General features: G+C 46.1%; 1 protein-coding gene across 9 annotated transcripts in view; it reads right to left on the bottom strand.

The window, feature by feature from the left end:
* Window positions 1–15680, bottom strand: part of LOC119660390 (dystrophin, isoforms A/C/F/G/H) — a 1277654-nt gene that overhangs the window by 1135310 nt on the left and 126664 nt on the right. For all 9 annotated transcript variants that reach the window (XM_038068919.1, XM_038068914.1, XM_038068920.1 and 6 more), the window contains 2 exons: window positions 11365–11864; window positions 10902–10986 (listed from right to left, as the gene is read on the bottom strand). In XM_038068919.1, the coding sequence (XP_037924847.1) occupies window positions 10902–10986; window positions 11365–11864 (585 nt within the window). The remainder of the gene's footprint in view (window positions 1–10901; window positions 10987–11364; window positions 11865–15680) is intronic.

The raw sequence follows: 15680 nt of genomic DNA, 5'->3' as shown, positions 1-15680 counted from the left end.
TTACATCATTCTTAAACGCAACTTCAAATGTATGTATATATCTTTGAGAGTTCCTGACTGGATACCTTGTGTCCAAGTCTCATTGAAGCAACCCGGACATCAGGACACTTCCCAGAAGATGACACCCGGATATCAAAATTAGTTGTTAGATTGGTAAAGTTCTGCAAGAAGATAGACCTACTACTTCTCCTCGATTACCAAACCAACACGCAGTCATTCCCACCAAGTGCTACCGGTGGCTGGACTATGGACAAACGTCAGCAACTTGCAAGGAACTCAACAGGGGGACAGAAGAAAGGGGAAAATTACCAAGCGAAGACAATTCCGCATTTTCGGCACCGGCTTGATGCTCTGGAGGACGCTGTTTCAGGAATGGAAGGACGAATCCTGGTAGGTGGTGATTTTAATGCTAGGACCTTGAATGAAAGATGCCAGACTCCAGAGGGAAACGGGTGGGCAATGGTGGCGGGAACCGGGCTCCTAGTTTTAAACATCAGATCCACGCCAATTTTCCGACGCCCAGACTGCGGAGTATGCATTCTTGACATAACATTTACGTCAGAATCTCTAGTGCCATCAGTGGGCGGGTGACGCGTCCTAGAAGGCTTTTCGGCAAATGATCATCTGTACATCGTGTTCGTAGTAGTCGACGCAACTTGACGGTGTGCCTCAACCCGGCACTCCACCTGGATGTGGATCCCCGCGAGGGTGAACATCCAGAAATTTATCGAAACTCTTAGAACGGAGTCATACTGGAGGGTTGTTCTACGCTGGTACCATTGCAACATACACTCTTGCAAGCTCAGTGATCAACTTGATAGCGACAGTGTATAACACTTCGATGCCCCGCAGGAGACCCACCTGTGACAAGTTTTCTACGTACTGGTGGTCGGCAGAAATTGTCGACCTACGGAAGAAGTGTCATAAACTCCAACGTTTACAAGCCCGCGAAGAGGAATGCCCCATGAAAGCAGAGTACCGGAAAATCGGGGCTCTGCGAAAGCTCTGCACCCTACCGACCAAATGGATTGCTTGATGCGGGCATTATACGCAGTACCGAATGATTTTACCAGCGCGGAAAGCACCGAGAATTGGCCCCGTTTTTCACAGTAAGAGAGCTCGAAGAAGCAATTCTCAACATGAAAGACAAGAAGGCGACAGGCCCGGATGATATCCTAGCGGAAGATTATAAACTGGTGTTCCGCCAAAAGAAAGCATTTCTTCTTGTCGGTGAAAGGAGACAAGACTCGCGCTAAGCAGCAATGGAAAAGGAGACCATACCTTACCAACCGCTATGTATGCTTGACACGGCCAGGAAAGTATTCGAAAATCTCATCAGCAGCAGCAGACAGTAGGCTCCGGGAGCTTAGTGGGGAAGTTCTCACCCATCCGCTTATAGTCCGAGTTTGGCACCAAATGGCACTGTTCTTTTCCAGGAACGACTGTTGACAAAAAATTCGCCTTAAAAGTGGCTTGCGGAAGTCGACTGTCCCAAGTTTTTTGCCAATAGGGACGAGGACAGAATGAGAGAATATGGTCGCTATTCACCCCTTAGTGGGGTATAGCGGGTTAACAACACCTACCCGACATCTTTCACGATTCGCTGAAATAAGCTCCAACTCCCCTCAGAACTTTCCGAAACGCCCCCACTTCTCCCCTATTGTTCTACGACCAGTGCTCACCATTATCGTTACGATCACCAAGACCGCGTCACATGTTCGAGGAAGATGTTATCAAAGCGCACCTTGGAATTCAGATCACCCGTCACGATCCAATGTCACCTTAAGGAAGTCTCTCCTAAACTGCCTGTAATTGCTCATAGAAAGCATACTTCCCCACTATACCAAATCGCTGTCAAAGGTGGTCAGCTGGCCCATAGTATAAAGATGCCACTTGCAGTTAGTGGGAGACAGGCCGTCCCTGCTGCCACCGGTTTATCTGGAGTGCCAAAGCTGGCGAAAACGCGATATTGATATTTAGTTGCAGTAAATTTACACGGTAAAGTCAACTTTGAGCTACTGTAACTTTGTTAATATGATTTTGATCAAACTTGGGGATAACATGCCTCTTATTATATTCTACTACTGTAGAACAAACTCTGGGATAAAGTTAAGGGGAGTTTTCACTCACTTTCCCCAAAAATAGGGTAATATACTATTATTAACTTAATTTGAGCAGATATCGATATGGGGAGTATTTTGAGGCCTAGACACCGTATAGAGGCAGCTTAATGATCTTCTCTGATTTTTCGGTTGGCTAGTTTCTGAGAATGGTTAACGAAATCATCACTTTCCACCCCTCCCACTCCCCGCCTTTCTAACAAATGACAAAACTAAACCGGCTTCGAAAAATGCTAATCGAGAGCTTTCATTTGATACCCAACATGACTATATTCAGTGACAAAAAAAAATGTACACCCTCCTTTTTGCATGTATGGGGACCCCCCCCCCCCCTCTCCATCTCAACGTAGAAGGATATTACTCACTGCATATCTGGGCGTTCACAGTTCCCACCTTCCCACCGAATTTCGTGTCAAGCCGTTTCTGAGAAGAGAGCGTGTGACAGACAGACAGGCAGACATGTGAGGAGTAGCCAGATCTCTCCAGATCAGGCGCGACCCCAGCTGGCGGATTGGGGCATACCTATTGATGTGTAAATATATGTTCATGCACTTTTCTTTTCTGACTGCTGTGCGGACCAAAATGGCTATGGTAAGGGTACCCAGGGCAAAAAACCACTATGGAAGACATGAGAAGGAGAAAACTTACGGTGCAGAATTGAAAGCAGATCGCTCGACGACAAAAACAGCAACAACACCGACCGCACATATTCAAGAGGAGCAGCAGCAGTAGGTACTCCAGGACCAGGAAAAGGACCTACTCAGAAGAAGTTCCAATGCCAGTTCAAGTGTCAATGCCAAACATCAAAAAAGATAAAACGAAGGGAAGGTCAATGAATGTCAAATGTGAAGGACTATTTAAAAGTAGTAATCCGGTTAGGGCTCATGGAGAGCAGAGCCCTGAAGTAGAGGAATTACCCTTCATACAGCTTGGTGCAAACATAGTGGAGCTGTCTGAGTTCATCAAGGACCAGCCATTGAAAATATGGTGAGAGATATTAAAGCGCTCAATAACAAATCGCAGCAGGAGGAACGAAATTCCAAGGGCAAGTTGAAATCTGCTGCCCAAACGGTGTCACAGGCGACCCAAGTGACACCTAATCGTATTGTAATCAACCTGCCACCAAACAAGAGAGCGCGGGAAAGAGATGTGGATCCTCTGAGAAATCAGCAGACACCTATGAGGAAAACGGCCATACAAATAGTTCCGAAAAACGGAACTAAAAGTACCGAAGAAAGAAAGCAAGTCCCCAAGTGCGAGCTCCAGCAATCGACTCAACAAAATCCAAGGGGAATGGACGAAGATAGTTAAGAAAAAGGTGAAGGTGGTCAAAGGGTAGTATAGGTCCCAGGGTGAAACGTGGATTGGTACCCACGATGGAGCATAAAACCTGGGAAATGCCTGCTGAACCAACACCATCAGCTCTACTACCAAACCCTATCTCCACCTCCACGTGGTGACCGCTGGGAGCTCTTTCTTAACGAAAAGCTGCAGACGGAGAAGGATGAAGGCGAGTCTCCCGCGCCTAAAAACGGGACAAATTGTACCAACTGGTCCTCCAGGTTGGGGGTTGGGTAGGGCTGACAACCCTACACGGAAAACAACTCGTTACGAAACCACAACAGGAGCCTCGGACAGGACGGATTTTAAAACGACGGACCCGGCAACGAACACAGAATAAAGATTTGCGCATTTTCTCATGGAACGTGGGCTCCCTGTACAGAGATGAAGCTGCTGAGCAGCTAGCCGATACCCTGTCACAATATAGGGCTGATATAACAGCGTTGCAAGAGATGCGATGGACAGGGACCGGTTTCCTGGAGAAGAGCCACTACACCATATATTATAATGGCCATCCAGTAAACCATGTGCTCGGAGTAGGTTTCTTAGTCAGCCAAAAAATGAAACCTGCTCTTATCGGCTTTGAAAGCATAAGCGAACGGCTATGCACTCTGCGCTTGCGAGGCAAGTTTAGAAATATAAGCCTCATAAATGTCCACGCCCCTGCAGAGGAGACTGCAGAGTCGGAGAAGGATACCTACTACGAGGCAGTAGAACTAAGCCACGGAGCCTGTCCCAGGTATAATATCAAAATCATACTTCGGGATTTTAACAGCCAAATAGGGAAGGAGCTCGTATTCAGGCGATACGTTGGCTCCCATAGTTTTCAGGAAAAAACAAATGATAACGGACTGCGGACTATTCAATTAGCAGGGTCACACGAAATGGTTGTTGGAAGTACCTGGTTTGCGCGGAAAGCGGTCCACAAACATACGTGGGCCTCTCCAGACGGGACCACTTTCAACCAAATTGACCACGTGTTGATCGAAAGCCGCCACCTATAGAGGGACCATGGATTACATGGTGCTCCGAGTTCGAATTACGACACCACCTACAATCCCCTCTGACAATCAGGTGAGAGTGAACACTGAAGCCATCCACAACACAACCCTCCGCGACACCTATAAGAGGGAAATGGATGCCGCAATAACCGCAGTCAACAGAGGACCTGGAGATGAAGCATCAACAAATGATCTTCACAATCACCTGAAGAACGTTATCATGGATACGGCCACAAACATACTTGGCCCCAGCCGCAAAAGGAGTCGGAACGGCTGGTTTGACGATGAATGTAAGCTAGCAACGGAACGGAAGAATGCCGCATACCGAGTAATGTTGCATTCTCAAAGAACGCGGGCACGCGCAGAGACTTATCACGAACTCCGACGAGTGGAGAAGCGACTTCACAGACGGAAAAAGGAAACCTGGGAGAACCAACAAGTCTATGAACTAGAAAAGTACAGGGAGCAACCGCACCAGGCGCGCAAGTTTTACCAACAAGTCAGCAGGATGAAGCCTTATACACCTCGATGCTCATCCTGCCGAGACAAAGAGGGAAATCTGATTTCCGCCGGAATGGGCATATTAGGGCGATGGGTTGAGTACTTTCATGAGCTACTGAACAACCAGAACATCGACGAGTTGGAGGTCCCGCCAACTAAAGGCGACCTGCCACCACCAAGTATAGGAGAAATAGTCCGTGTAATTCATCGGCTAAAAAATCATAAGTCGCCAGGAGCCGATGGAATTTCAGCCGAATTGGTTAAATATGGAGGCGACCAGCTACACCAAGTGGTTCATCAACTTGTGCTCAAGGTATGGGACAGCGAATCAATGCCTGACGATTGGCAACGAGGCATTATCTGTCTCATACATAAAAAGGGAGATATCACACAGTGCAGCAATTATAGAGGTATCACGTTGCTGAGTACCATCCATAAGATATTCTCTGCTATCTTACTAGGCCGGATAGCCCCATGTGCCCAGAACATCATTGGCCCATACCAAAGAGGCTTCACTCCAGGCAAATCAGCAACAGATCAGATTTTCTCTCTGCGGCAAGCGATGGAAAAACTGTTGGAATATGGACAACAGTTGCACCATCTGTTCATCAACTTTAAAGCCGCCTATGATAGCATAGCCAAGGTACTGGCACGGCCATGAGAGAATTCGGTATCCCGACGAAATTAATAAGACTGACTAGGCTGACCCTGACGAATGTGCGAGGCCAGATAAAAGCAGCAGGATCACTTTCAAGACCATTCGACATCAACAACGGTCTACGACAAGGGGATGCGCTATCATGCGTCCTCTTTAACCTGGCCCTCGAGAAAGTGATCCGTGATGCCGAGGTAAATGCAAGAGGTACGATCCTCTTCAAGTCCACTCAACTACTGGCCTATGCTGACGATATCGACATCATAGGAAGAACGGGCGGCTGCACATCAATGAAGGCAAGACAAAATATATGGTGGCAACGTCAGCACCGAAGACGAATCAACCAACAACATCAAACCGCACTGGTCAAACACAAACACGAAGAAGAATAAGGATAGGAGAATACAACTTTGAGACCGTTGACAATTTCTCCTATCTAGGGTCAAAAATCACAACCGATAACAACTACGATGATGAAATCCGCGCACGGTTGTTGTCAGCCAACAGAGCCTATTTCAGCTTACAAAGACTGTGCCGCTCGAAACGTCTCACCATAGGGTCAAAGCTCTTACTGTACAAGACTATGATCTTGCCAGTCCTCACGTATTCCTCGGAAACTTGGGTTCTTAGCAAGAAAAATTGCGAACTCTTGGCCGCGTTCGAGAGAAGAATTCTCCAAAGAATTTTTGGCCCCCTACATGAGGATGGACGATTCCGTAGCCTACACAATGACGAAATCTATGAGCGATACCATGACCGTCCGGTTGTGGATAAAATCCGGCTCAATAGGTTACGGTGGGCGAGTCACTTAATCCGTATGGATGAGGATGATCCCACCCGCAAAGTCTATAAGGGCAATATCTATGGTAGAAAAAGAAGACGAGGCAGACCCTGCCTAAGATGGAGCGATGGCGTGGGTCAGGACGCCAGACAGCTTTTAGGGATATCGAATTGGTGGACCTCGGCGCAAAACCGGGATGTCTGGAGTTCCTTATTAAGGCAGGCCTAGACCGGATACCGGTTGTTGCGCCGTTGATGATGATGAAGAAAAAGGCAAAAATGCGAATTCGCCCAGAAGCGATTGTAATCTCCAGCAATGGAAGTTTGTCCTACGCGGTGATACTGAAAAAGCTCAAAGCTATCATATCATTCTGTCCAACGAAGGATATGTAAGCACCTTTCAGAAAGGGGGTCTACCTCAATCGTAGAGCTAAGTTTTGTCAGCCCTGCACTGGCACGTGGTATGTCCTGGTGCATCAGCAAGAACTACACTCACTGCGACAGGCGACAGGCACAACAGGCAATCTTCTTTGGGCTATGGGTGGAGTCACCGGGCAGAAGACCACCATGCTCGAAACCGAGGAAGATGTCAGGCTGGTCTGCTGAAGCTCTGGATGAGTAGGCCTTCATAGAAGTGTGATTAAACCAACCTAATAAAGCAGGCGACTCTACGGAAAGAGCTGTCCATGTGGCCCAATACATCGCCAAAGCGTGTGATGCGGCCATGCCGAGGAGGTGCTCATTCCCCAATAGAAGACCGAACTACTGGTGGAATATTGAACTGGCTAGCCTTCGATCAGCCTATCACCGAGCCAGAAGAGTGGCTCAGAGAGCGGTAGGCAGAATCGACCAAAGGCAAAAAGAGCGCGCCTATAAGGAAGGCGGCAAAACCCTCAAACCCTTCACTCTTGTTAAAAAATATCCAGGGGTTATTCCCTCAGCAAGAGGAGGGCATAGACAACTTCCAGCGACCTTTGAACGTGACGGCAATACCGCCAGTCACCAGTGACGAGCTGTTGGAGATCTGCGCTAGGATAAGAAATAACAAAGCTCCGGGTCTGGAAGGCGTGCCGAATAGGGCCCTTAAGCTTGCCGTGAAAGCCAAACCGGACATGTTTGCTGAGCTGTTCGCGTGCATGTCCGAGGGGATATTTCCCGCATCATGGAAGCGACAGAAGGTAGTGCTACTGCCTAAGGGTGGCAAACCTCTAAGTGAGCCAACCTCCTACAGACCTATTTGTCTTTTGGACACTGTGGGAAAAGTGCTAGAGCAAATAATCTATAATAGACTACTCCCGGTTGTTGAGAACCAGGGAGGTCTCTCAGATCGGCAGTATGGGTTCCGTAAAGCCAGATCAACCATTGATGCCATCAAAAGGGTTACTGGCTTAGCCGAAGATGCAATCCACGGAAAGGGCAGTACTAGCAAATATTGCGCGGTAGTGACCCTGGATGTGAGAAATGCATTCAATTCGGCCAATTGGAACCTAATACGGGAATATCTGACGAAGATTGGTATTTCCGCTTATCTTGCAGCTATTGTCAACAGCTTTGGTATGACACTGATGACAGACCCCAGGAGTACGTTATCTCTGCGGGTGTCCCACAGGGCTCCGTACTGGGCCCACTCCTGCAGAACATCATGTACAACGATATACTTGTTCTTCCCTTTCCGGAGGAAGCCACGGTGGTGGGCTACACCGACGATGTAGTGCTGGTTGTGGTCGCAAAGCATCTTGAAGATGCTGAGTTATACTCATGCGAAGCGATCAGTGCTGTTGAGGCTTGGCTAGAGAGTTTCGGTCTTCGGTCTTTCGGTCCTTATCACGAAGCGCCGTAAAATAATTTTTGCCGTATTCAAATTGAGAATCATATCATCACTTCTAAGCCTGCGATCAAATACTTGGGAGTGATAATAGACAGGAAGCTTAGCTATAAGCAACATATGCATTAAACTTATTACAAAGCATCCACTGCAAGTGTGGCCATGGCTAGGATGATACCGAACGTGGGAGGGCCACGACATGCTCCCAGGTTGCTTATAGCTAGGGTAGTGAGTTCGATCCTGCTCTATCCAGCTCCAGTTTGGGGAAAGGCATTGCAGGTTACATTTAACGCTAACAAACTGAGTTCAGTCTACAGAAGAACAGCCCTAAGAGTGTGCTCAGCATTCAGGACTGTCTTAGAGGAGGCAGCATTCATCATCTCTGGAATGATGCCCATTGACATCTTGACAGATGAGATGACGAATATATTAGGTTGGGGAAAAAGCAATATCGTATTTTGTCAATAGATGGCCACACTTAAACATATCTTGTGTTATACTTATCGCATTGAGTCATACTATACGGCGATTTGAAGGCGACAATCTGGGCTACTCTCTTTGACAGTTGTATGATCGTCAAAATCATCCAAATAGACCGGCATGTGAGCATTCGCTCGATTGGCCAGGAACTGGGTAAGGACCATAAATCCGTTTGGAACCATTTGCAGAAGATTTCTCCAAAAAAAAGCTGGATGTTTGGGTGCCACATGAGTTGACGGAAAAAATCTTTTGGACCGAATCAATGCCTGCGATGCACTGCTGAAACGGAACAAATTCGTCCCATTTTTGGAGCGGATGGTGGCTGGTGATGAAAAGTGGATCACGTACGAAAATCTCAAGTGAAAAAGATCGTGGTCGAAGCGCGGCGAGCCGGACCAAACCATCGCCAAGACCGGATTGACGGCCAGGAAGGTTTTGCTGTGTGTTTGGTGGGATTGGAAGGGAGTCATCCACTATGAGCTGCTCAACTATGGCCACACTCTCAATTCGGTCCTCTATTGTGAGCAACTCGACCGTTTGAAGCAGGCGATTGACCAGAAGCGGTCAGGATTGGTCAATAAGAATGGTGTTCTGTTCCACCAGGACAATGCTCGGCCTCACACATTTTTGATGACCCGCCAGAAGCTACGGGAGCTCGGATGGGATGTTCTATCGCACCGACCGTATAGTCAGGACCTGGCACCAAGTGATTACCATCTCTTCTGGTCCATGCAAAACGCTCTTGGTGCTTCTAAGTTCGCCTCAAAAGAGGCTTGCGAAAACTTTCTGTCTGAGTTTTTTTCAAAAAGGGGGGGAGGGAGTGTGTGTGAGTGTGTTTATAAGAGGGGATAATGGAGTTGCCTTCTAAATTCAATTCAATATATAATGCGAAGTCTATATCTCCTTTATCGCAGACGAAAAACGCCGAAAGGGAGAGATCTCTAAACAGATGGAAGTAGGATTGGGAACGCTCGGGAAAGGGTCGGTGGACAGACAGGCTCATCCCTTCCATCAAGGAGTGGTTGGAGAGACGGCAGGGTGAGATTAATTATAATCTTACCCAGTTTCTCACGGGGCATGGAGGATATCGTCAGGACCTGTTCAGGTTTAAACTAGTTACCTAACCCGATTGTCCAAACTGCAATGAAGTCCCAGAGGACCCAGAGCATGTATTCTTCCACTGTCCAAGGTTTGTGGCGGAAAGAAAAAGCCTAGAGGAGACTCTAGGAGAGGTGCTAGTAGCAGCGAATCTGGTGCGAAGAATGTTAGCATGTCAGGAAGACTGGGCTTTCGGGGAGTCGGGGGTGGTTTTAGTGGGTAAGAATCCCACACACGGGCGTGTGCAGGTCAGTGTCTTATGAAAATTTCCACCTGCTCAAAAAAAAAAGAGACAGACAGACAGACAAACATTGAACCGATTTTAATAAGATTTTGTTTTGCAAAACCAAGTACTCCAACCTAATATAATAGTTTTCCGTGAATAAAATCCGGCTCAATAGGTTACGGTGGGCGGGTCACCTAATCCGTATGGATGAGGATGACCCAGCCCGGAAAGTCTATAAGGGCAATATCTACGGTACAAAAAGAAGACAAGGCAGACCCTGCCTAAGATGGAGCGATGGCGTAGGCCAGGACGACAGACAGCTTTTAGGGATATTTAATTTGTTGGACCTCGGCGCAAAAACGGGATGTCTGGAATTCCTTATTAAGGCAAGCCTAGACCGGATACCGGTCATTGCGCCGTTGATGATGATGATATCTTTTTAAAGCAATAATAGAGAAGATGGAAAGTAGTGGGCTAGTAAGCAAAATTGAAATCGCTGTTGACACCAAAGAAAAGAGTCTTCCAAAAGTTTAGATGTTTCGCTGGCATCGCTAAACTCAAATAAACCCAGTCTTATCATTAGAGAACACTTGTTAGCACACGTTTAACCACAAATTCTATCAAAGTGAAATTAGTAGAACATTGACCTAGCACTAATGTGAGGTACATAATGGAAACTTAAAGTCTAACGTATCAATGTTATCTTTTACCACATCTGCAAGCATTAAAAACCCACTTCAAATGAACTCTTTTAGATATAAACAAACACAAATCGAAACAGCTATGTACACAGTTAAAGCAGAATTAAGCGCAATGAATCGTATCATGTTTAATACAAATGGAAACGCTAAAAACAGAATTTATCAAAACTTACCTTTACGATTCCAATCACCTGTGAGTGAAGTGTTTCTATCTCGGAATCCACCACGTTGATTTTTTGTAGATCACTCTCCATCGTCCTAGGAATAACAGAGAAACGATGCTTGAAAGAATGTCCGAAATGTATGTACGTAGCCTATTTTTCTAAGGCCAGGTAATTAGGCTAATTAATAATCTTCTGGTGCCGACTGGAGAGCAAAAAATTACTCCAGAATCCGCTACGAATCAAAGCAGAAACTCAAATAAAAGAAGAATTTAGATGAAATGTTTTGATTTCAATATTTCTTTTAAAAAAATTGAGAGGATTGTTCTGCAGTTTTTATTTCTGGAACAACCCACCAGTTGCTTTCCGCAATAAATGAAAGTACCAGGAAAAAGGCCTTCATCTTGTCTGCCTACTGCGGTTTGCAGCTTGGATATAGGAGCCTAAATATAAACAGTAACCAACAAGTCCTTACTTTAACGTCTCCATGGAAATGTTATCCAAATTTTGCAGTGTCGACTTCATCTCATTCAGGCTCTTAACCACATCCGCACTCGATAATTTCAAATATTTCGTACGTAACGAATCTATTTTCTGTCGTATATCCTCCATGTAGATTCGTTCGCATTGTTTCGCATATTCATCGTAGATATGTTCACATTTACGTAATAAATCTTCAATCTCATGAAATTTCAGATTTTTATCTTGTATCTGTTGTGTCTCGCATAGTTTCACAAGCAATTCCGTTCTCTGGAGATTTTCATTTAATTGAGTCGAAAGGGCAAGAAGTCCTTCCAAGGATTTTTTGGATTGTGTTACGTTTTCACCGAGTGCGTTGTAAAGATGCTTAAGAGCATCTATTCGTTGTGATAATTGCTTGGGATCCTTTGTGTACTTGTCCTCACATACTTTTCGTCCTGTTTTTATTGTATTCTCGATTTCACCTTTGATTTCGGATAAAGTTCGGTAGATTTTCTGGAAGAAAAAAGGTGTAAGATTCCGTTTTAAATTCATATTTGAATAATATAGAATGTGAATGTAATTTAAGCTTAAAGGCGAGAGTACCTTACAATCGCCTTTAAGCTTAAGTCAGTACTTCACCGATAATCTAATCTAAATTTTACAAACGCTTCCTTACGCCAAGAGCGTTGACCAGGCAACGGGAGCGTTGGTAGGGCCATTCCCTCCCCAATGATGTTCGTCTCTGACGAAGAGAGTGAAAACTTGACTCTCTTCTTGGGGGTCACAACGTTGTGATGTTGTTGCTGAAGAGCTATGATGGTGGAACCTGCGAAAATGATTCGTCTGCCTACTCAAGATAAGCAAGTTTCAGGTGGTCCGCAGCGAGGGTTCTTGCGGCCCCATTAACGTGTGACCGTCAACTCTTATATCATTCAATGTGGGCCAGTATAGGGCTTCTATAACGGCTCCTGGATGGCATCGATTCGGCAGAAAACGCATTCGCAAGTGGCCAAACCCTTGAACACGAAGGGATAGCGGTCGTGATGTCTAAACGCTGTTACCGGGTGAATAGCTTTTAAGAGGCTGTACTAGACGGTGGCCGAGTTCTTGGGCCTGACGATTGGTTTATTCTAGGGAGCGATGATATCACCCGAAATGTGGAGCGATAAACCAAAAGCCATTTCAACCAGAATGGCTTGCACCTCCTCTTTTAAGGTGGTGAGTAACCCAAAGAAGACTTCTGGAAACGCTCAAAAGCAGGAAATCCCAAGCATACAGTTAAGTTTAAGTTAAGGTTTAACGTGAGCACCTGTCTTGCGACTTATTCCCACGGTCTTCTTAAGATTCATTTTATGCCCACAATCAGAGCACCAGTCTATACCAAGTGCATGGCTTAGCATTCATACTGGTGGATGCAAGACATATCTCAATCTCTACCGAACTAAGGAGTACGGCACCCGTGTTGATACGCAACACCACGCCGAGGTCCGAAGGTCTCTTCTCGCTTGAGCATAACCACAACCCCCATAAAACTCCCACCTATCGATAAACGAGCTGTACTCACATACAACAGGAAGTTCACCCGAAGTATGAGAGTCCAGGAGCTATCCCGGTTCCCATGGTACCAGTATACCCCTGGTAAGGTTTCGTGACCAATTTGCCACTTCAGATGACTCCCCGTGCAGACTCAGGTCTGATCGCCCTGATTAGGCCTTTGGAGCATTCGCCTACTGCATCACGGCCGGCAAGTCAATGTGATACAGCGTCTCCCGGTGCCACTACTATGGAGGTTCTCCTCGGCCACTTGCCTTTGATTCGGCCGACAGGATTGGGTCTTCCCCCCGCCACTTCTGAGCACCTGTCATCAGGTGTTATTGAAACTTGGTCGACTGAACGAAAGATTCCTGTCAGTGCACTCACACATCGCTGGTAACAAGGAAGCTGACAGGCTGGCTCCCCAAGATTCTGGATCCACAATGGTGGGGCCAAAACCAGCTTTTGGCCATCCCCTGTCAAGTGTCCTCTGAAGGGGGAAATTGCAAGGATTCACGCAGCTGAATGGAGAAATTTGAACTTCTGTCGGCAGGCGAAAATCTTTGTAAGGGAGCCCGGGGCCGCTAGAGGGGTATTTTCATTGTCCCTTAAGAAGTAGGACATGGAATCTCTAGTAGAGCTTTTAACCGGACACTGCTCCTTGAACTAAACACATGGAAAAAATCGGAATGGTGGTCTCGGCCATATGCAGCCAATGTTGGACGAAGAAGCAGCCTTGCATTTCGTATCCCCGGCATCTACAGACCTCAGCCATAGATATTTTGATAAGATTTTAGGATTTGCATGCTCAGGCTAACGACATCCACTTTGGTGGACCAATTGGCCATCCTATTGATCGACTCGATAACGTCGAGGATTTCGTTGATTTTGTGAATAATATCCCTATACTTGCCAAGGAAATGTAATGTTCCGTTTATGGAAAAATTAACTTTTACTATCAAATTTCCTCGCACTATTTTAGATTGACATAATCTTTCTTCGTGGTATCCGGCATAAGGTCTCGAAATGTCCTAGTCCTAGTCCTTCTGAGAGTATCTTGCTAGACGTGAAGAACAGAATCGTTATATTCAGGAGCATGCGTGCCCATATATATAGCGCAGTTCGTGACTTCTTTAGTCATTTTAACACTTCCATACCCATTGTAGATACCACTGAGTTTTGTGTTGGTCACCTTTGTCGGTGCCTTCTTCTGCTCGGCTTGTTTCAGTTTTCTCAACGGAAGAGGTGGTTCAAAGTGGTCTGGCGCCTCGATTGATAAGAAGTATAAATTCACGATTCCGACTTATTTCTTTTACGCGCCGTGATATTGCACGGTAACTGCACGAACTTTACCATCACTTAGAGGGTGAACTTCACGAATCCGGTGTACCTTGTTCCCGGATGACCACTTGTTGTCCTGGCTTCACGTTAGATACCCCTTCCAAGCATTGCAACTGTCTCAGTTTCAATGCTTGGATGTTCTCAGAATTAGTAAATAGGGGATCTATAGGCTTCGAATTCAAGCAGGTATCAATGTGGCACAGCACTATCCTCGATGTATTTGTCAAATTCAGCCTTTTGTCGGCCACTGGGTTAAAACAATCCCCAGACTGGCGACCGGTGCGTTTTTTACTATCTCTCGTAGTCCAGCGTCTTTGTATTCTCTTGGAATCTCGCTCAATAATTTAGAATCGTTTATCACCCATTTATGTAGGATAAAAACCGTCAGCTTTTAATAGCTCCATTATCTAATGAACCAGATTACACACGCCTTAAACATCGTTTCCCTTCCGCTCAGGAAATACTCCATGTAAAATTTCTGTGCAACCTTTCCGCCGCGACGGAAAACCTCTGTCCTCATCTTCCACTAATTGTAGTAATGTCCTAACCGCAAGGAATGTTGCCAAAGTTTGGTCAAATAACACCGTTGTCAGCACATAGTCTTGTAAAGGCTTGCCCCTTGTCGGTCTATACAGCACCCATTGGGAGTCCTTATGACACGACCGGATATTAACCATACGGATGTAAATTGATATTGACTCCTCATCTTAACAGTATCTGGGCTAGGCCCTCTTGAAATTTTCCCCGGTATGTAAGTCGTTTAAACTGGAACCACTCGAAGTTTTCACGGAGGTATTACACATCGGCTGTATCTTGTTAGTGGTACTTCCCATCATAATTACCGTATGATACGGAATATAAGGTCCTGTCCTCCCCAATAAAGAGTGTCGCTTGCCTAATGCAGCCAAGGTTGATTACTCCTGCATCGCCTTATGATATCCCTCAACATCCTTCTCTTTAAAGTGGCTTTGAGGATGCCGTACATTCACTGCACGATTCCATTGACCTGGGGGTGGTAAAGTGTTGTGTGGGCGTGTTTCGCCCTCACGAGACGGTTGAGCTGGATGGGCAGACGACCTTAATATATAATACCGAAATAAAAAATAAAAATCCAATGAGCCAATATGGCTCTTGCGATGGCGGAGGCCGTTGTGTTTAGGACTGGAATTGTTTACGGCCACCAGATGTAAGGATCCCACGCCGCCTTCCCAAAGAGGGAGTTTGATGATGAGGATAAAGCACAAGACGTTTGTGCGGAGACACAAAAGAACCTAAGCGCTACCGGGATGTGTCAGTTCATGAATAATGTCAAAAGCTTAGGCATGACGTGAATCTGGTAAATACGGTTTGATCATATAGTGACCATAAAGATTGTCCCCACGGGAGATGGAACGTCTACCACAAGGATTTGATCGCCAAGCGTGTACTCGAAGCAGGTGTGAAACTGGCAGGCAA

This window comes from Hermetia illucens, chromosome 6 (genome assembly GCF_905115235.1).
Source record: "Hermetia illucens chromosome 6, iHerIll2.2.curated.20191125, whole genome shotgun sequence".
NCBI lineage: Eukaryota > Metazoa > Arthropoda > Insecta > Diptera > Stratiomyidae > Hermetia > Hermetia illucens.
Note: the sequence above shows the minus strand (reverse complement) of the source record. Positions and strands in the feature narration are given on the sequence as shown.